The 21,749-nt window shown below is 41.0% G+C and overlaps 1 protein-coding gene across 1 annotated transcript; it reads right to left on the bottom strand.

Moving 5' to 3' along the window:
* Positions 1 to 11,196: 11,196 nt before the first annotated feature.
* On the bottom strand, positions 11,197 to 15,105 carry LOC148041946 (beta-arabinofuranosyltransferase RAY1-like). Its single transcript, XM_087684334.1, has 2 exons — positions 14,553 to 15,105; positions 11,197 to 14,426 (listed from the first exon to the last, which is right to left on the bottom strand). The coding sequence occupies exon 2, from the start codon at positions 14,286 to 14,288 to the stop codon at positions 12,036 to 12,038; it is 2,253 nt and encodes a 750-aa protein (XP_087540460.1). The 5' UTR covers positions 14,289 to 14,426; positions 14,553 to 15,105; the 3' UTR covers positions 11,197 to 12,035.
* Positions 15,106 to 21,749: the final 6,644 nt, after the last annotated feature.

Below are 21,749 nucleotides of genomic sequence, written 5' to 3'. Positions count from 1 at the left end.
CACGCTCGGGCACCAGGTGCTCACGAAGTGACAAGGCGGCCAGGGATAGGGCAGAATTTAATGAATTGTTTAAAGACATTCTGGAAACGGTAGCGGCCCGGGACTACTCCATTCATGTCCCCGACATGTTCCCTACCCAGCCTCACGGGAGCCCCGCACTAGCACCGCCCTGGTCGCCTAGCCAACCAGACTCACCCCGCCTCGTACCTATCGACTAAATCCCTATGATGTGCAAGTAGCTCGACAAGTTAGCATGCCAGAACATTTTATTTTTTGATGAGTAAAGGGGCAAGATCCCCACTTGTACACATTTCCGTTACTTCTCGTTAATGTATGCGACCTTAACAAGCAATGAAATAAGCATCCCAATAGACATCATAGAATTTTGAAAAATTATGTCTTATCATGATTGCATTTGTTCGATGCACTTAACACAAGCGAGCATATACTCTCACGAAGTGACAAGTGGATGCAGGATGATACAGGTCTTTGTGCGACAGTGTTCAATGCCCGATCTGCAAGACCATCGACCCCACAAGGAGCCGCGGCAAAGCCACGCTGCCGAAAGCATGAATCACCCTTGCCGACCACCCATATGGCATGGCCCAAAGCACATTCATGGGCCACGCTCCCTTTCTGGGTCAAGCTTTATAGTTGGCTCACGCGGCAGTCGTTACCTCAATCGTACCAACATCGTGTGTGTCGCAAGGAGGTTTGCAATATCTCAAGTGTGTCTCCCCATCTCAACAACTGCTTCTCTAACAACGAGGCTAGGGCACAATCATCATTGTACTATCCATTTCCTGAGCCTTCGAAGCTTGACATTTTCCCATTGAAAGGCTGATAGCCTCAACATATTGTAATGGTTGTACTCAAGTAAGTCCTGAAAAAAAAAAACAAAACAAAATTAAAAAAAGCACAAGAAAAAGAAATAAATAAAGAAAAAAGAAAAAAAAGAAAAAGAAACGAATGAAAAGATAAGAAGCACCCACGATCACAGCACAGCACCTAGGGGTCCTCAAATTAGGTACATCTAGTGACCTTGGTCGACTGGCTTCGTCCCTAGTCCCCTAGCCCTTTACCATCACCCACAATTGTTCAGGGCACATCAAGGGCAGGACATACCTGGGGAGCTTGTCTCGCCTATGGTTAGACCTGTCACCCTGACCCACTTGCACAATTCTCTCTTGCACTTTGCCTTAGTACCATTGCAATCAGCGGTGATAAGCACCGCACGATTGGCCATGAAAAGTACACCGTACTCATCAATCAAGTCCAATAGTTTCCAGCTACTGAAAGTGCGGTGTCCTTGTATTCAATTATGCTACGTCGTGCAATCACAATGCAAAGGATATCTCATATACCTTCATATGTACTTCTTCTCCACATGGACAACTTTGCTTCATCCACGCATTGTTATGAGAAACTAGCCCACGGTCTTCTAACTACGTAATATCTAAGTATGCACGAGCACTCACATAATATCTGCACCGAAGTATATCCATAGTTTGGGTCCTCAAGTGCACTCTAAGCTTGCTTAGAGTTCGACCTGTCTCCCAAACTAATCAAAATATGTCTTGTGCACGATAAGAAGACTAGCACTATCCCTTAAGGAGAGACCACATGCGAGGTTTTCCAATTGCAGGTATAAGGTGTTGTTCGCTCTTCATCAACACTCAACTCTGAATACTTATCCCTTACCATCCGACAAGCCCGCAAAGAATCGTCATGTGTAGAATCCCCAACAAACCAACACTTGTGCTGGGCATCAATGCAATCCCCAACATAGAATAGCCCTACCACCAACTCCAACAACCTTCCACCAGCCACCTTGGCCACCAACAGGCCCCCAGGACCTTCTGCCACACCACCACCAACACTCCTCCATGGAAACCACAGGCATCCTTGTCACTCACATCTTCGGTGCATGCTACAGCTTGCTACCTACGACGGTGAGTGCCATGGGACTGGCACTCGTCTAGGAGGGGGAGTAATGTTAACCCCAACACGAAGAAAGCAAAAGGAAATAAAAAAGACGCAGGGCAAAGGTGGAAAAAAGGTAGTCCGACTAAAGAAAGAATAGGAGAAAAGGCCAAAAGCGCAAGGGCAACCTTAAAAGTCCAAGGCAAATGCAAAAGGGGAAAGGTGCATTTTTAAATAAAAAGGCGCACCCTGAAATCTTGTAAAAGAGCACCGGGCTCTCACTCGTGCAATTTGTAAATGTAGACGAGCGGTGGAAAGGAAGCTAGGAAGATAGAAGGACAATGGGAAAAAGGGCTGGCCATGTAAAAGAGGGGAAAAGGGGATGACCGCCCAAAAGGGATTTAGGGTTTTGTATATAAAGTTGAAAAGTGAATGAGAAGCTCATTCTTGTGTGTGGCCAAAAGTAGCTCTCCTCTTCTTCTTCTTCTTCTTGTTCTTGCTTGCTTGAGCTTGTGCTTGAGAGAGGGAGTGTGAGAGTGTGAGGGAGTGAGTGTGTGAGGGTGAGGGACCGAGGAGGAGAAGCTCTCCATCTTCTTCTCTCTTCTTCTCTTCTCTTCTCTTCTCTTGTCTTGCTCGCGGCAATGGAGCTTGGAGCGTGGAGCTTGAGGATGGAGCTTGCTTGAAGCTTGCACTTGGATCGTGGAGCTACCGGAGTGCGCGGGAGAGGAGGTAACTCGAACGGCATGTTGGTAAGCTCACTACACCCGTAGATATGGATGGCGCGTTGGTTATGTGAGAGGTAGCCATTAGTGCTCGTCGGCTTGGAACGCTTGAATCAATAAGCAGTCCGTGGGTCTTGGCGGTTGAGCGAAAGCTCCCACAGGTCCACTAAGAGTTCGTGATTCTTGCTTTTCAGCCTGCACATGAGTGTCATGATCATCATCATCATCCAATGCATCAGCACTAGATGCATACTAACTGCTCATTTCATCAAAGATGACATCCCTGCTCACTCTGAACTTACATGTGACAGGGTTATAACAACGATACCCTTTTTGCTCTAAATAGTATCCAAGAAAGACACACTTTTCAGCCTTTGGATCCAGTTTCTTCTGCAACTCATCTGGCACATGAATATATGCAATACAACCAAACACTTTCAAGTGTAAGACATCAGGCTTCTTATCTGTAAAGCATTCTTCGGGGGTCATACTATGAACTGCAGCTGTGGGAGTTCTGTTCATAATATAAACAGCAGTATGAACAGCCTCGTACAAAAAATGCTTAGGCATATTCTTTTCAGCCATCAAGGCGTGTGCAACTTCTGCAATATGCCTGTTTTTCCTTTCTGCAAACCCATTTTGCTGTGGGGTATACTTGCATGTGAACTGTCTCTTTATCCCATGAGACCTTAGAAAATCACCGAACTCATTCGAGGGTACTCTCCCCCTCCATCAGACCTCAAGCACTTTACTTTCAAGCCTGTTTCTCTTTCAACTGCAGCCTTGAAAGTTCTAAAGTGCTCAAACGCTTCACTCTTTTCCTTCATAAAATATACCCACAGCTTTCTAGAACAATCATCAATGAATGTGACAAAGTATGAACTGCCTCCAAGAGATACATTTTGTGTAGGCCCCCAAATATCTGTATGCACAACATCAAGGATATTTCTGCTTACATCTCTGTCATGTGAAAAGGGTTGTCTTGCCTGCTTACCAAACTGACATGCTTCGCATGCCTTATGAAATTTTGCAATTCTAAATGTAGGCAAACCTGTAACCAACCCTTTGGACTGCATTAATTTCAGCCTTTGTACATTTGCATGTCCAATGCGTTTGTGCCAAATTTCAATATCTACAACAACACTTTTTCCTTTAGCATACATAGCAACATTCATAGTAGGAATTCCAGCATCCAGAGTAAACATACGTCCAACTCTACTTCCCTTTGCAACCAATCTGCACTTGTCATTGAAGTCTTCTACAAAGCAACCCTTTGCATTAAATCTGACTTGCAGCCCTTGCTCTACCATCTGACCGATTGACACCAAGTTCTTTGTAATAGATGGCACATGTAATACATCTGAAAGACTCTTTGTCTTACCATCATGCAAGGACAAGGGAACTTTTCCAATGTGTGAAATTGGGTGGCATGAATCATCACCTGTCTGCAGATAACCTGTATTTTGCAAATCTTGCATCTCTCCAAACCATTCTGCATGGCTGGTCATATGATTGGATGCACCTGAATCAACATATCAAACATCATCATGTGTTCCCTTTCCTGTAACAACATTCAGCATATGCTGCATAACAAACAGACATTCATTTTTGTCTTCATTCTGTCGTGAAGACGATGCATAGTTTCCTTGCTGCAACTTACCACTGCGAATATCATCTTTCTTAGCATAACATTGGGCTGCAATATGACCTGTTTTGCTACAGTAGTGACACACAATACTAGAGTTGTTAGAACCTCTGTTCTGCCATCCACCTCTTCCTCTAAAGCTCCTCCTGCCTCTAAAGTTGCCATGACCTCCTGAAACCTGCATATCGCCAAATTGTTGATTCAATCTGTTTTGCTGGTTGTCACTATCACGTCCTACACCACGGCCTCTTGAAGAGGACCTGCCACGTCCCCTTCTTGAAATAGAGTAGAAAGCTTGGACCTGTTCACCACTTTTTTTAGATGTCTCACTTTGCATGTTGATCTCTTCAGTGATCATAAGGGAGACCAACTCATCAAAATCTGGAAATGGCTTTCTGACATATACGGAAATTACAAAAGACTTCCAAGCCTTTTCATTGTCAAGTCCACCCAAGGTAGACGACACCAAATCATCATCATCCGGCATTGCATCAATCGCTGCCAAGGCATCTGCAATGCTCCTTACCTTCAGTGCATACCCATTGATAGACATCTTCCCTTTCTTCAATGTATTCAACTCTTGCTTTCGTGCCTTTGTATTTACAGAAAACATACTTTCAAGTATGGTCCAAGCTGCATATGAATTCTCTACATTTCTAATATGTCCCAGCATATTATTGTCAATTACTCTAGACAGCCAATACATGACCTTTTTGTCTTTCGAATTCCATTCCTTCTGTGCCTTTGTCTCTTCTACAGTTGGAGGATCACTCACCTCCAGCTCCTTTTCTTCGCCTGAAACAAACTCGTAGAGGCCTTTTCCAATAAGGAAGTTCGTGACACGGAACTTCCATGAAGGGTAGTTGTTCTTGTCGAGCTTCTCAATGATGGGGTTTCCACTGTTCTCTGCCATTATCACAAAACTAATACCAAATAGCAAGCAAAGCTTCTGCAACCCTCGACTTGTAGTGCACAACAATACACTAGACAACCTTTTTCACTGTCTGCTCAACAATACATGCAATCTCCAACCAGTTTGCAGATTAAACTTGTGTTTATTCGCTGGTAAACACCTTTGAACTTATAGATTTGAAATATGTAACCTGTGCACCTGTATATGGCAGACACAGCTAAAATTGCAGGATACCTCGAACTGCTATCCGCAACCTTGCGAGTCTAAAATGGGGCCTGAAATGACCTCGGATGGCCAAAATAGCAGCGGGAAAGCCCTAAAGGACCAATCTGCAGAATACACAGCGCTCTTCGCGCACACCAAATCTCACTGCAATCTGAGATTTTTGCTCTGCCCTGCTTTCGGTGCCTCCACAGGCACTGTCCAAGAGAAGAAGTAGAGAATGGAAGAGCTTCTTACTCGTTGCTTGCTTGCTCGAATCCTTGGCTCCTCTCCTTCGCTTTAGCCTTCAAAATCAGCCTCAATCAGTGGTGCAGCTTTGATACCATGTCAAGAATCGTGTGGTAGGGGGACTTGCTCAAGATGCTGTGCTGAACACACACAGAATGCACAAGGAGAAGCTCACTCAAGAGACAAGAAGAGAGATGGAGGCCAAAAACATTTTCTTGCTGGTTTCTTCTTCTTCTTACACACACTTTACAATGTATACAAAGTATAGATAAGAATAACATAAAGGAAAGTGGCCTACTAAGTCAAACAATGCATAACCGACTACACTAGTCGACTGACGCTATAACTATGCCAGCTCTGTAAATAGGTGTAACAACCTGAATATAATAAGTAATGAGTCAGTGGCCATGTGAGAGTCATAATGACCACCGACGTGCTAAGTGTAGATGTGTGGACCTATCTAACCAGGCGGTCCATCATTAATGTTCGCATGTGTTGAGCTTGTCATTTCAACATTTTAGACATTTAGGTTGTAATGATATTGCTAGGCATTGCTGCAAAGCAATAAACAATATGACCCAACTAGCTGTATTGAACTTGAGTGCAAACTCATTAGCGTTGTAGACCTATACGTTAGATATTGACATGAGATAGATTTCATCAATTGAAATACTATAATAGATGGCATGTACGCTCAAAGTAATTGCACTAACTAATTGGTTGCATCTAGATAACTACTAAGTGAAACCTCGCTTGTAGCTTGAGAAATCTTAGTAAGGAATGGCTATTCATTGATCCTATGATTAGAAAGCTACATTAGAATGAAAATTCAAGCTCTAGTATTGAGAAACCTAGCATAATATAGCTGCATTAATCAATACTAAATCTAGATTTTTGACTAGTTGTGCACGCTTGATGGATGGTGATGGAAAGCGACACAAGTTAGTGATATATTTCTTATAATATAAGTTTAGTTATATGGCATTAATTTTTGTCCTTCTAATATAAGTTTATTAGAGGTCTTATTTGTGCAAGGCTATATAAGTTTATGCTACACTATATTTATGCTATGTCACATTTGTGCTGGGTTATGTGAGTTTATATAAGGTTATTGGAGGTCACGATATATTTGTAAACTAATTAATGATTGATATGGTCACATGTATTGCTCCCTAGCTTCTTGTGACCACCACAATTCATGCCTCCAAGCTTTTGGGCAGTCAGTTCCCATCTCAAGGACATGCTTACCTTAATGCTGATATGTCTATAAAATATAAAAGTCCTAACCTTGAAATGGTTGTGCTTACTTAGAGTCCAAGTGGATCAAGACAATTGGTGATGCTAAAACTACAATAGATCGGGTCACTTCAAGATAGAGTGTCCTAGTACAAAGTGTTTCAATTGAAATGAGCTTGGCCACTCCAAGCTTGAATGCCCTAAGCATGGAAGAGCCACTGATTTTTATGGCTTCCAACTAATTAAGGAAGAGGAATTGACTTGACTTGGAGGAAGAACTAGAACATAAATTTTGAATGTTAGCATGCTTGAGTATATGTCCCAAAACCTAGTCATATCATCAAATAATGGGAAAATTGCAATGCCTAGTTAAGCTGCATTAAAGTACAAGTTGACAAGTGTTCTAAACACTAGAGAAAACACCCTTAGAACTCCTGTACTTGAAGAACACCTAACCAAGAGAAAGACTACTCCTAGTAAAGATGCAACTTGGATAAATGCATCCACCTTTGTAAAATACTACCCCAATTTGAATCAAAACAAGGACACCTCAATTTCTTGAAGTGAGAGAAAAAAATGTAATGTTTCAATTCTCCATTCTTCTTTGTATGGAATGAGACATCGGGGCATGGCATGAGTTTCTTAGCCTTAATACTTTATTTAAAAAGAAGAGAAAAAACACCACTTTCAAATCAAGCCATTGCTGTCACCCACGTAGCTTCCATGTTTAACATGTCCACAATCTCAATGAGCTAGGAGAAGACAAGTTGAAGAGAGATACATAGAAGAGGGAGAGTGGTAATGGTGGCAAGAGGGGGTTAAATGCCTCCTACAACTAGGGAAGGAATGGCACCATGCATGTGCCTATTTCCAATAAAGGAGATGGAAGAACTCTATTTTAGATCAAGGTGGTTCTCAATGCAATAAATGGGTGGTGATAAAGCTTGTGTTAATGGAATTGAACCCAATAAAGGGAGCAAAATTTTCTCCAATGTTGATTGATTGGTTGCTGCACTATGACTCAAGGATTGTGCAATGAACCTTATGTAATAGGTTAAATTAATGATACTAATTGTGTATGCCAAAACAGTGTGGTAGCATAATCTACTTAGGTAATTGAAACTATGCAAGTGAGTTTGGTGGAAAGTGGGAGAGTATGACCCTCACAGCTGCATTTTGAGTGGACCTAATAATTCAGGTAGCTTTTCAACATACAACACTAGGAATTATTAGTATTGAGAAGACCTAAACCTTCTATGATCCTAAGCATTGTGTTTTAGGGAAATGGAGTGATGGCTCTACTCCATTTGACAAGGAAAAACAATCACTCTCCTTGAACCAACTGCAAGATTGATTGTCTTTATGATGTACATGTTGGGGGTAAAGGTGCTTGTGCCTAGCCACACGTATATTACTACGTTGATAGTACCCACACACATGTATACTATAGGTGGTAGGCACCCGTCACTCTCACTTCATTCTTTAATCTTTCAGTAACATTTGAATAAAAAGAAGTCACACATTGTGACTATTGGATTTCCCACATCTTGTGTGTGTGTCTCTCTCTCTTGCTCTTACTCATTCCAACATAGCTCTTGCTTATGCTCATGTGCTTCCACTCCGGGCTCACTTCCTTCAATTGACATCAAAGCCTTCTTCTTTGAGAGCTTGAACTTGATCTAACATTGCTTTAGCATTCATTCAAGCTACGTACAACAGTTCACCAGCATTGGCAACCATGGCTTCAACTTGATGTGGTACGTATTGGTGCCTCTTCCTTCCCAAGTTCATGAAAGAATATTGAGACCTCTTACTAGATCTTAGCAAGGATTATTTGGAGCTCTACAAGTGCCTTATTATAGGCCACATCATTAGATACTCGACAACAACTAGCGTGATGTTTGCACCTGCATTTTCAGGGCCTCTATCCACTTGGTTTTGACCTCTAGTAGCTCCTGAGGTATGTTGGAAACTTTGGCAACCATTCGAGGATTCATTGAGCACTTATTTGGCACATCATTATGATCCTAGCCCCACTATTCAGCATCATACTAAAAAATGTGGCCTAGAATAGGTTGCACCTGATTTATAGGTAGTCTTATCTCGATTGGTAGTAGCCTCATTACCTTTTCATTGCTCTTGGTCATTGTCTCTTGCCATTGGAAACCCTCTTGGGAATAATAAACTCAATTGTGATCACTTGCTTTGGTGTGATCTACCTAAGACATTGGCTAGGTGTTGAAGGTAGCATGCTGAAATTTACCAAGCAACACCTATCTTGAGTTTCTACTGCTCACTTGGACATATGCTCATTTGATGCCTATCCATGCTTATGTGATGCTACCACATTGGTACATGATATGACTTTGATGTGAAATGATTTTGTACCTAATTTGAGCACTCATTTGCTTAGTTTTATAGAGGTTTTTACTATTGTAATAAGCATGGTTGAATTCTATTTTGTTATAGAAACTTGATGCCTATTGCTCGTTGATGCTTACCAACTAGTTAGCATGCTACACTGATGTCTATGGTTGATGCCACATACTTGGCTATGCTTCTAGAATGCTCTTCGCCTGAGATTGAAGCTCGGTCTCATTGACTTTGACTGTCATTTCTCATAGCAAGCATTCATTTGAGACATTTCATGCCTCTTATCATTGGATGATACATGAGCCATTTGTTAGATGTATTGATGTTTGATATGGATGCTATATTCTTACTTGTGTTATGATAGACATTGAGCTTCATATTAGACTTGCACTCAAGCTATCTTGGAGCTTGGACACTTGACATTGGCTGTCATTTACCTCATTGGATGCTACAGTAAGAGCTTTGCCGACTACATTGGGTTTGATACTTTGGATGTCTGTTACTTGTATCTTGGATGTATAGATGCCACTCACATGATGTTTTGAGCTTTGCTTGCTCATTTGGCTTTCGACTTTTCCTTCAATGGGAGCTACTAAACTTTACGTAATGAGCCATATCAGCACTTGGATATACGACAGAGCATTTGGTTTATGTAGTTGAGCTTGAGCTTATTATAGTGAGATACTGGGACTCATTGTGACATGTACATACTCTCTTGATATTTGTTGGATACAGTTACCCTATCATGGACCGATTTGATCCCTTGGCTTGGACCTAGTACTTATGTCTACTGGGGTGTTGGTGGTATTTATATGCTTTTGGGTTATATATTGAGCTTTGCTTTGGCAATTCTCTTCATTTACCCTTGAGACCTACCATGTGCATAATGTCTATGCCTATTGCATGTATGGTTTTTGACACACTGCATTTGTGATAGTCTTATGTGCCAGTTGTTCTTAGCTGCTCACAATTGGTCACTAGGGGAACATTCACCTTTAAATGGGAGGTTGTTGGGGGTAAAGGTGCTTGTGTCTAGCCGGCCGTGTATTATTATACTAACAGTACCTACACACCTGTACAATGCAGGTGGCAGGTGCCCATCATTGTCACTTCATTCTTTATTTTTTCAGTGATATTTAAATAAAGGAAAGGCACCTCACACATTGTGACTGTTGGAGTTCCCACATCTTGTGTTTTTATCTCTCTCTCTTGCTGTTGCTCCCTCCATCATAGCTCTTGCTTTTGATTGCGTGCTTCCACTCTGAGCTCACTCATTCAACACCACTAGCCCTAAGGGTACATCATTTATTAAAGAATAGTTAATCTTAGATAACTTTGAAAAGTTTTGAAATCCTCCAGCTTGATTGAAGGATTGAAGTCTTAGAATTCGTTACGAGGTAGAATTAGGAATCATTGATTCAATTAAGTCCATGGGTCTTGAGAGGGCATAGATAGTGTCAATTTTACGGATTTGGGATTTGGTCGACCACTAAAGGTAATCCCTTTTGGTCTAGCTAAGAAGCAAGCATCTTAAAGTAATGATTTATTTAAACAAACATGTACGATTTAAGTAAATAAAAAGCAACTTGACCACAACTCAAATGTGATTCTATGGCAAAACTTTTAAGTTTGGAATGAAAATTTAACTGACCTAATAAAGTGTGCATGTATTGCTAGGATTTCTGATTAAACCATCAATATACTTTTTTAATGAAGGATGAAATGTAAAAGTCATACTCTAGTGGCAAAACTAAGATTTGGATAAGATGATTTGTGTACATGGAAGAAATTAAAAGACTAATTGAAACACCTAAATAAAAGCTTCAATCGATGTGTTCATGCCCTTGCTACCACTGCATTCTTTGCTTTTGACTTTGGCCTTGCTCACATTAGTTCTTGCTTTTACTACCAATATGTTCTTTAGCCAACTTTGGCTTTGATCAATTTTGCTTTGCTATGCATTTATGATAATAACTAACTCAATGAGCCAATTTGAGCTGGAAACAATTGATAGTTTGTGAGTGGCATGATTGACATGAATTTAGACAAACAATTGGTGACTTAGCATCGAGTATATTGGTGCGCATATTGTGTCTGACATGATTGACATGGCCAATGGTGATGAGAAATTGGCAAATGCTCAAAGGTTCCCAAGGCACAATGTGCATTGATCTACACAATGGGATGAGAGTTTGTTCAAAATTTGTTTGATGGTGAAACAACCATCATTGTGAATTACTGTGATGATGAATTGCACCATCAACATAGGATAGTCTTGAAGAGGTGGTTATGTGTATGCCTTATCATTATGATGACATAAATGATGAGGTGATGGAGGGTTGCCCTTATAACGATGAACAACATGAGAAACATTTAGAAATGTCATGGGCTGATGGGGCGGTTGTGAGGCGCATCAACCATTGCAACTTCTGGTGAGGGCCATCATTCAAAGAGGGCAACAATGAAGGGTGCAATTTCCAAAGCCTATGGTTACACTAATATGATGCCCTTCTAGGGACATTTCAGATGGAGGGCAACAACGGCATGGCACATTGCGGGCATCGCAACAGGGTAGGCAATGAAGGCTGCAAATTCTTAGCCATAAGGGAATGAAGAGATTTGGAGACATTATGGCCCCATTGATTGCGATAGCAGGATGCCATCGTATAAAGTTCTCTTGGGGGAGAATGCAAGCACTTATGATGATGATGACCGCTCAGGGTGCAAGCCTTTGCCGCGATGATGATCACTTGGGGGATTGCAGATGCTGGGCTTATGATGAGACGAGAGGCACAGGAGGAGGGAAAGGAAGGGTGAGGTTGAGAGCTTTGAAGAGATGGCGTCTGTACTCTGGGAGGGATGCCCGGGCCAGTGGGTTCCATGGGTGGATGCACATGCCGTGCTCCACATCCCAGAACCACAGCCCCTTACTCACCAGCAGGCGGTGCAGCTTCATCTCCTTCCCTGCTATGAAGTTGTTGTGCAGAATCACGCAGCCCCGCCTCCGGCACGCCTGCACTGGGTCGGCCTCGTCCCACAGGCGCATCACGAAACCATTTGGATACCGTTCGTGGCTCAGGAACAGCACCCGCAGCTCCTCACCACCGCCTTCGCCGCCCCCCAGCCTGCACTCCTGCGTCCCCACCCGCCTCTCGCCCTTCTCGCCACACAGCACATCGTAGAAGCTCGGCTGCTCTGTCAACTGGGTCCCCATTGCGTGCCCCACGATCGCCTTGAAGGCGCGCAATGTCGACTCCTCCGCCCTGGCCAGATAGAACCCTGAGTTGGCCCCTCTGATGTTGTTCTCAGGCATCTTCTCGTCGGGCTCGTCACTCTGTATTGGCAGTGTGTTCGCCCCCATCGCCAGCAGCTCGGGGAGGGGATTCTCGAACCACACGATGTCAATGTCGCTCCAGAGCACGGTGTATCCCTTGCGCAGCACCCGCAGGACCGACCATGACTTGAGCTTGGAGACTTGCTGGAAGCATTCTGATGCAAAAACGCACAACCCATCACTGCCTATCAAGCTCTGGTGGTCTTGTGCACTGTTTTCTAAATAAACAGCAAGGCCCTGTGTGTAGACATATTCGAAAAGGGCCTCGTCAAAAGCAGCGATCAGGACATTTCTCATGCCCAATGCCCGTGCCCTACAGACAAAGCTGAGCAGCATTTCCTTGTAATTGGATGTTACTCCTGTCATCACCACCACCTTATTTTCGTCTGCTACTTGAGGTAGCAGCTCTTCTAGTGTATGTGGTATCCCTGGTGCATAGTTCTTCCATGATTGAAACCCCAATCGCCAGGGCGACAGCGTGTCTGCTTTCTGCTTGTGCTCCGATAAGGTCTCTCCCTGTGCTGCACCATCATCAACAGGTGTATCACTGAACCAGCTGGCACTGCCATCTTTGAAACTACTTTGACCACCCACCATGCACAAATTGCCAACCTCAGGTTCATCACAGGGAACCAGTTTCCAAGGTGCGGGTTTGTTGCAATTGGCCTTTTGAGTAGAGGAATCATTAAATCTTGTTGCGGATAGGTACTTGTTGATGTATGCTTCCCAAGAATACTGTTCCTTATCAGGATCATCATGGTCATGGGATGCTTTGATGCTAGCTATGGCTTCGCTTGCATCAACAACAGCCCGGGTCGACTCCATGATCATATGCTCCAGGATCCATTTCTCATAGCTGCCTCTCTTCATGGAGAAAGGGGGCATACCTGTGGTCAGAAGAGGGGCATCCTCATTGTTGTTCCATGCCCAGTAGTCTATTGGCCCATATCCATGTGTGCGCTTTTGCAACTGTATTGACTGGACAACTTTCTGCCATGCCAAAGGCTCATTTGACCCCCTTTGCTGCATCTCAATTGTACCTTGCTCTGAGGAGGAAGTAAAGTGGGCTGGAAAGGCATCCCCTTCAACGTCCCAGTGCTGGCCAAAAAGCACCCAATCTGAGTGTTTGGCATCTGTTTTGAGCAAGGCTTCCATGAAGTCCTGCATCAGCAATGTCTCTCCATTTAGAACAACTGTCACATTTGTGTCTGCCTGCTGGGCTCTTGCAAGCATGGTGTGGAACAGAGGGGTGCCCTTCATGTTGAAATCAATGCTTGCTTCAACGAAGATCTTGTTAGGGAACCGCTTAGAAACCTGATAAAAGGATGGGTCACTTCCCAGTAGGATTATTTTGGGTGTTGGATAGAGCATGAGCCATGAGAGCAAAGCCTGGTATTGAGGATCAAGTGTGGAGTTTGCTTGAAACGGCCTGGTAGGAGCAGCAAAAATTGTCACCATTGGTATGTCATTCTGGGTGGCAATAGACTCTGAATCTTTTTGAGAAGTTTGTCTATACTTGCAGCCTACCTGAACAAATGTTGTCTGGGGAACTGGCTGGGAATGATAGGGTGAAATGGTGGAAGCAATGACTGCAAAGAGAAGAGCGAACGTGGCGGCAGCCACAAAGAAAACCAAAACTAGCAAAGAGATTGAAAATCTAAGCAGTTTATAGACAGCAAGAGGTTCAGCCATTGATCACAAATCTGTCCGCTGTACGATGATGAATACAGCAATTGCTGGCAAGCTCAAGATTTGAGACGAGAATATTGACACAAAATTGATCCTGATAATATCTTATTGGATGAACCCAAGCAAAGGGAACGAAGTGATCTGACAAGTTATCACAGTATTTGGGTCAATCAACCATCAGAGTTGGATGGAAAGTGACAAATTTCAAAAACTACGACTGATAACTGCAATTATTAACTCTGATAACCAGGTATTTAGATCTCTAACCTCTAAATCGTGGTGTATGTTACACCCACGTATGTTCTGTATTTCTGTCACAGGTTGCAGTGGCCAACTAGTGCTTGTGCAGATGTGTAATTTCTAAATCTGGGCAGAGGCTGCATAGACAATCGGATATGAGTCACAGAATCGGGCAGTCCCATAGCCGAGCTGATACTAATGTGGACTCTAAATCTGGCATTTTGCATAGCCAGGCTAATGCTTTTGCAGATGCACCTTCCTCAGAAGAATCTGCAAACCAGGGTAAAATGGGACGTGCGGGGTAATGGCACAAAGCTACTCTTTAGAGGAGCGGATTAGATTTGGGTTGGTGTGAGCATTGGAATGAAAGGATGAAAGGCCAATTCCGTGCTGGGAGTTTGGCTATGCAGGAGATGTAAAAGGTCAAAGCACTCCCCAAAGGTTATGGCTTTGGACTTATACAACAAAGTGGTGTAAGGATGGTTGCCAATTATGATCAATCATTCACATGGAAAGAAAAGTGAGCACAGATCCGTGGGTAACAAGTGCTCAAGCGTTAGTCCCCATCCTGATGGTTCCATGTCTGTTTGTCTGATGGGTTGGGTGGGGGCGGGGCGGGGCGGGGGGGGGGGGGATGTGTATGTGTGTGGATGAGCAAACTCAGGTATGTAAACGAAGTTGCCGGGCAATGGGCTGAAGGTGGTTGGTTTAGACCACGACCCACAAAACAAGTAGTTCAGACGAGGTGGCAGCATCTTGTGCAGGAACACTCTACTGCCGGCTGTCTGGGTTTTTGGAGATATGCGCCTTGTTTTTCAGCTGTGCCTTGTAAAGACCCTGTTTTGGGCAGGCTTGCTGGGCGGGTTCGAGAGCACCTGGGCCGGCTGCCCGCCTCCAGCTCTGCTCATACAAGTTCTTGCGTATCTATCGATAAGAGCACACGTTCTCACATCAGTGGTTTGACTAAGGCACACTGCCAGGCCAGCATTGAAAGTCGTGGCCCATCATGAGACACACACACACACACACACACACACTCTCTCTCTCTCTCTCTCTCTCTCTCTCTCTCTCTCTCTCTGTGGATTGAACAGCTTTTCTTTCCTGGCAATGTATTTGTCAGAAAATTGCTATGGATGTATATTAACCATGTGCAGTCTTAAGAATTCAGTATAATACTGCAGTTTGTTGCACTCTCAGAAGTGCCTAATGGGCATACCATAACAACTACTTAGTTTAAAGCCTAATCTATAATATGTGGGGAATAGAATTCCCTAGTTGTGTGGCCTACAATTACATATTATGATATGTGGAGAATGGGATATGTGTACCACACCAAAAAAGCTAGGAGGTTTAGGATTACCAAACCTACAAGCATTGCCAACTAAACTAGCTACCCAATGGATTGTTAAGAGCCTAAATAGGAAAGAGAAAGATGAAATAACTCTCCTACGTGCTTCATGCAAAAATTTTCAAATAGCAAGTTGCCCCTAATGGAAAAACTTAACCCCTCTTGCAATTATTCTCAGTCCAATGGAAATTAAAATCAAGCACCCCTATGAATTAACAAAAGGCATCTGAGAGACATTGTTTATGTATAAGAAGCTTCTTACTTTTGCTCCACACCCTAATCTTACCTTGGTCATATGACTTATAGTTTCCTAAGTGTGGGGAATGGACATTCCTAGTTGTATGTAGGGAATTCATATAGGCTTACCTAGAATTTCCTATTATCAGATATAGGAAACTCATGTATATGTACCTAGGAAATATTAGAGAATTTCCTACATTCCACAAGTTTTCCTATGTAGGAATTGTTCAAAAGCTCCTTGTGTTAATGCATTGATACATATCATTAATTAACCAATACAATTGGTATGAGAAAAACTAGCAAGACTTCCTTACCATTCTGCTTGACATCATTATTCAAGGTACTAGTAAGGTTGAGATCTGAGAGGATAGTGCCTTGCAAAGATTGCATAATGTGCTCCTTGCCATCTTAAATATCCGAGGCAGGGAGAAGGTTGAGATTAGGCACGTGGGAGGTTGAGATAACGAGTTGCCTCATGCCTTTCTTTCCATAGGACCATCCTTCAAGAAAGCCTAGCCCATACACTTTTGTGATGATCCTCAAGTAAGCCTTTGATCTTATGATGGCTAGATACATAAACTAGTCAAAGCATTAAGAATGAAGTGTATGTCTAATGTCTTGTTTGTCATATTGCCTCATGCATATGCAAGACATAAGCTTTTGTTAGTTAATCCTCCTTTTAGTGTTGAAATTTTCCTATTATATTGAGACATCTTTTTCATTGCATCTTTTAATATCCATTTAAGCATCTTTCATTCTTACATTATCCCTTAAAGTCAGTTTCAACTTATCGATGTATGATGTTACTAGTCTTCCTTCTTAACATTTCTCATTTGTAATGTTTTGTTTGTTCATGTGCTAGACTAAAAAACTTATACAAGTCATCAAGGGAAGGTTCTCTTCAAAATCCATCATGTGTCTTTTATGTCGTCAATCATGCTAGTTGTTTGTTAGGAAGACTTTTTTGTAATGCATTGCCATATGATTTGTTATTGTGGGACATTGCTTGAAGAATTTGGAACACACTATCATAAGGGATGACAAATGTCACAGAGCCACGTGGTAGTTGGGAGGAATTGATTATTGAACCGATTGAAATGCGCACATCCACCTCAACTAACAAAGTTATGTATCCTTGACAAGAAGACTCGATTGAGAGGAAAATTAGGATGTGGGCCTAGTCTTGGGGTTAGTTTTGATATTTCTCAGGTTTTTAAAAAATTTGTGTGAATTTTCCCTCAGAAAGGGAAATAAATGTTGCAGAAATCAAACACCTCGACTTTAAAGCCCCAATTTTTGGTAAGACAAAACCATAGAAATAATGAAGCGTTAATAGTTTCCTAAAGTGCTTATGAAATCAAGTTCTTGTACTTGATCGTATTCCATTATTCCATGTCCTTATGAAATCAAGTTCTTGTACTTGATCATATTCTACTATTCCATCTCCCTTTCGTTTGAAAAATTGATGCCTATTGGGTCTTTTCTTGCTTTCGGTTTATAAGGGGCCAAAATTTAAATGCTCTATATAATGAAATGTTCTATTAAACATGCACTATTAATGGGTTGCTAAGAATAAGCTCGTCAAAATTGTACTTAAATTGAGTCAAATCTAACTTTTTGGTAATTGTAGTACAATGTGTCAAATGTCAAAATTCGGTCACGATATCACATCAACCATAACAAATTGGCAAAAGTGCTATTTAATCTAATGATAAATTCAAAACCTTTTTAGTTCTATAACATTTCTTTGAGATCCATCAAATTTTCATGTCTTGAAATTATGGACAATGAACAAAGTGACTCTTGATATGAGTGGGTGTCCAAATTCTAACACTTGGATATCTTTATGTATGGGTATATTAAGTTTTATATGATTCAAAAAATGAAAACTGGAAGTTGTTACTAGGGTAAATGTAAACCTAGTGAAAAAGATGCATTTTTGTGGAGATTTTATATATTACATTAGTAAAATGAAATATATGACTGTTTAAGTAGCATCAAGAGAAATCAAACAAGTCTAATATTAAATATTCTTACTTTTAGAATATTGTGCACAATTTAAAAAAATAAATTTAGGGGGTCTCTCAAGGTAGTATTATAAATGTGAGCTAGTAATTTGACATTGTTTAGAAAATCCTTAATGACACTTAATCAAGATTCCCATTATATGTCCTTTTTTGTGACATAATTTGGCCCAATGTGTTTTACCTTTCTACCACTTGTTTCATAAGTGCCTCTCTTAGTCCTAGATTTATGAATTTGGTTTGCAGATTGGCAAGAAGAGTAAGACATAGGTGCTTTATGCATGTATAGTGTGCATATACATACATCAAGTCCAATAATACAATGATATACAAATGCATTGGTTCGTGTCAAACATTGGGCATGATGATATGCACATGTATTAACTCATCTCAAACATTTTGAATTTGAGTCTCATTTGTATTGAATAATTAGAATGTTAAATCATTCAATCAATATAAATAATGAATGAAATAATGAATAGAATAAGTAGTGTTAACCTCGAAATGTTCTTTTATGCTTATTGTTGTTATTTAGGTATTGTTTAGCTACAATCACCCCATAATAGTGAAAATGACAACACAAATGACTCGAATAATTCTAAGCACAACTTACCTCTTAGAACTAGCTAAGCAATTGAGGTTTTAACCAAAAACCCAATGTTTGAAATCCTCCATAATAACATAATCACCCAAAAAATTGGTGAACCCAAAAGATTCAATCAATTGGAAGGAAGAGCTTATAAGATGTTTGAAAGTGCTCATGTGTTGTTGAGCACAAGATCATATTTGAACTCTTTCAAAGCAAGTTTCTTGGAGAACCATTATCCATCCATTAAGATCAAGAAGAACTAGGGTAAGGGGACCAATTGCAAAATAGGTTTTAAAAGGTAAACACCTTGTGACTAATGATGTGACAAAAAAAAAAAAAGAAATATGTTGAGAATCTTGCTTAGGTGTCGCTCATTGATTTGCCAAAAAGTGCTACATTAGTGGCTCTCACATGTACCCTTACCTCCCAAAATTGTATTTTTAAATTACATAAAATATATTAAAAAAATCAATATTGGACTCATTCAATTTTTCTTGATATCCTGTACATGCTCATATATTCAAATATTTAAAACACTACAAATTTTAAATCCCCCCCCCCCCCCCCCCCCCCCCAAAAAATACATCTTTTCCTTGGGTGTTTTATAGTTGGCCCCTTTACCCTAGTAAGGCAGTATAGAAAACAACATCACATATATAGGAGAATTTGGTGTGATATGTATGAAGAAGTAGACATAAACATGATTGCAAAGCTAGCTTGGATGAACTTGATAGTGCCTTTGGGTGTATTGCTTTAGGGAAATTTAGCCATTTGGAAAACCTTTAAGACTTGAAATAGAAGGAAATGGCAAGAAGGTCATGAATATAGAAGGAGAAGGACATCCTAGCTTACAATGTTGAGTCTAGCACCTAATATAGCCATAGGAGTACTATGAATTAATACTTCTTGGGAAGGGGCATGATGTTTCTTTTTTCTAGCCATAAGTGATACAACATGAAGAGACATAATTAATACAAGAGTGAGGGCAAGTATTGTACATTTTAATGTAATTGTGGTTGATGGATCTAACCTTAGGTTGATGGGAGTGGGATAGTGAAACTCTCAACAATTTGGTTCGCGATTAACTTTGTGGTTTTAAAAGGTATGGGATATGTCCTTCTAGAAAGACATGTATATGGAATGTTAGACTTATAGAGGATTGGGATAGCAAGCTATTGTGCTTTAGCAATAGGGCCGATGAAGTACGACTAGAAAAGGGAACCTAGACAAGCTCCCATGTGGACCTAGATGTGTTATCCAAGTCCTAATAGGACATGAAAACCTTAATCCAAAGAAAAGACATGCGTTGATGATGTAATCCTAGTCTTTGAGGAAAAACATGTTTGAAGGCACTACTATTAGACTTCCCATTCACAAATGAGGAAGAGTTTCAAATAAGCCAATGGAAATTCGAACACAACCTCTCATTGTACAAATACTTGTGGACTAAGTCACCATGGGCATGGGTACAAATATCAAGGGTATAACCAAAACAATATTTTTGCTAAGTATAATGCAAGATGTGGGAGAAAATTAATCAATTTAACTTCTTTCAAATGACAAATTGATAATACTATTTGCTTACCTTACAGTCAGGTTATGCTAAGAGAATTCATTTTGGATGTAGGGGTGGATCATAATATGTTAACCTATGATGCTTCAACTAAGGTAAAACAATTAAAACTAGTGGCCATAATTGGTATGGGTGATTGACCCTATTCAAAAATATAAAATTGTAATGCTAGTGAGAATTCAGAATGTACCTATCTTATTATATCTTATGCCTAATCATGAAGATGTTGGGAAGGAGATGTTACTTGGAAGGCAACTCAAACTTCAAAAGAGTTCCCATGTGAACTATACAATAGAAAGTTGGGCCTACCTAGCACTAAGATTGTTATTGCATTTAGCCTTGGGAGTTACAATAACTTAGTAAAAAATAGTAAGAGAGTAAACAAGCATCGCCCAAATAAACATGGTGCTTTAGCTAGTAAGGTGACAGGGATTGGGTGAAATTGCAATGAAAAGCCATGCGAAAAAGCCAAAACTTGTAAGCTAGTCAGTCACCTCATTAGATAAAGCTAAAGTGAAGGGTAAACAAGTGAAGTATAATAGAAGAATGGGAATAGCAAAGCCTCACTCTTCAGAGTGGAGAGACAATAAGGAACCCAAGAGAAAATAGACAAGAAGGAGAGACCATAAGAGGTGGAGCACAATGCCAAGATAATTCCCAAGAGTCTTTTACAAAACTTGATGATATGAAATCATGATAAGGTGTAGCCATTTAATAATGTTTTCAGTTTTAAAAATGGGTGCTAATGACACATAGTCCTAAAAACAGTGGCAAAAAGAATTTTAGAACCTAGTTTAAAATAACAAAAGTCTCAAAAATTGCATAAATTTTGTATGTGCATGGTAGTTTGTGTCACATTTCCCCTTGACACATTCATGCTCTACTATTACTACTACATTTACACCCTTCTAGTCCTAGACCTACCAACCTTCCTCCCTCCTATCCCCCCCTCTCCCTCTCCCTCTCCCTCTCCCTCTCCCTCTCCCTCTCCCTCTCCCTCTCCCTCTCCCTCTCCCTCTCCCTCTCCCTCTTCTCTACACCCCCCCTCTCTCTCTATGCCTATGACTTTCCCTTTTGCACCCTTCTACTTGACCCCTTTATCTTTGTTTCTTTATGTTCCCCAACCCCCCTCCCTCCCTCATTCTCCTCCATCTCCCATATTCTTTATCTCATTTATATATGTCTATACTTATGGAACAAACATCAATTGACTTATGCATGCCTATAGGATCATTAGGTGGATATTCAAAGTGCTTTGATAAAAGAAGCAAGCTTAGTATTGCATTGTCTACATTGCATTATTTCCTCAACATTATTGACAATTTTAATGAAGAAGGATGATAAAAAAATATTGATAGGGTTTTACAACACCCAAAACTACAAGGTATTGTGAAGAAGGCAATGTTCCCTAACTAGATGATTTTAGAGGCAATTGTAGAGAATATGAAGA

The sequence above is a fragment of the Lygodium microphyllum genome, chromosome 1 (genome assembly GCF_053477565.2).
Source record: "Lygodium microphyllum isolate KBCC chromosome 1, Lygodium_microphyllum_v1.1.10, whole genome shotgun sequence".
NCBI lineage: Eukaryota > Viridiplantae > Streptophyta > Polypodiopsida > Schizaeales > Lygodiaceae > Lygodium > Lygodium microphyllum.
The sequence above is the reverse complement of the archived record's forward strand: the minus strand, read 5'-3'. Positions and strand labels throughout refer to the sequence as shown.

Bases quoted from the DNA above. Each gene is read 5' to 3' on its own strand.
- LOC148041946 (XM_087684334.1), bottom strand. From the start codon at position 14,288: ATGGCTGAACCTCTTGCTGTCTATAAACTGCTTAGATTTTCAATCTCT.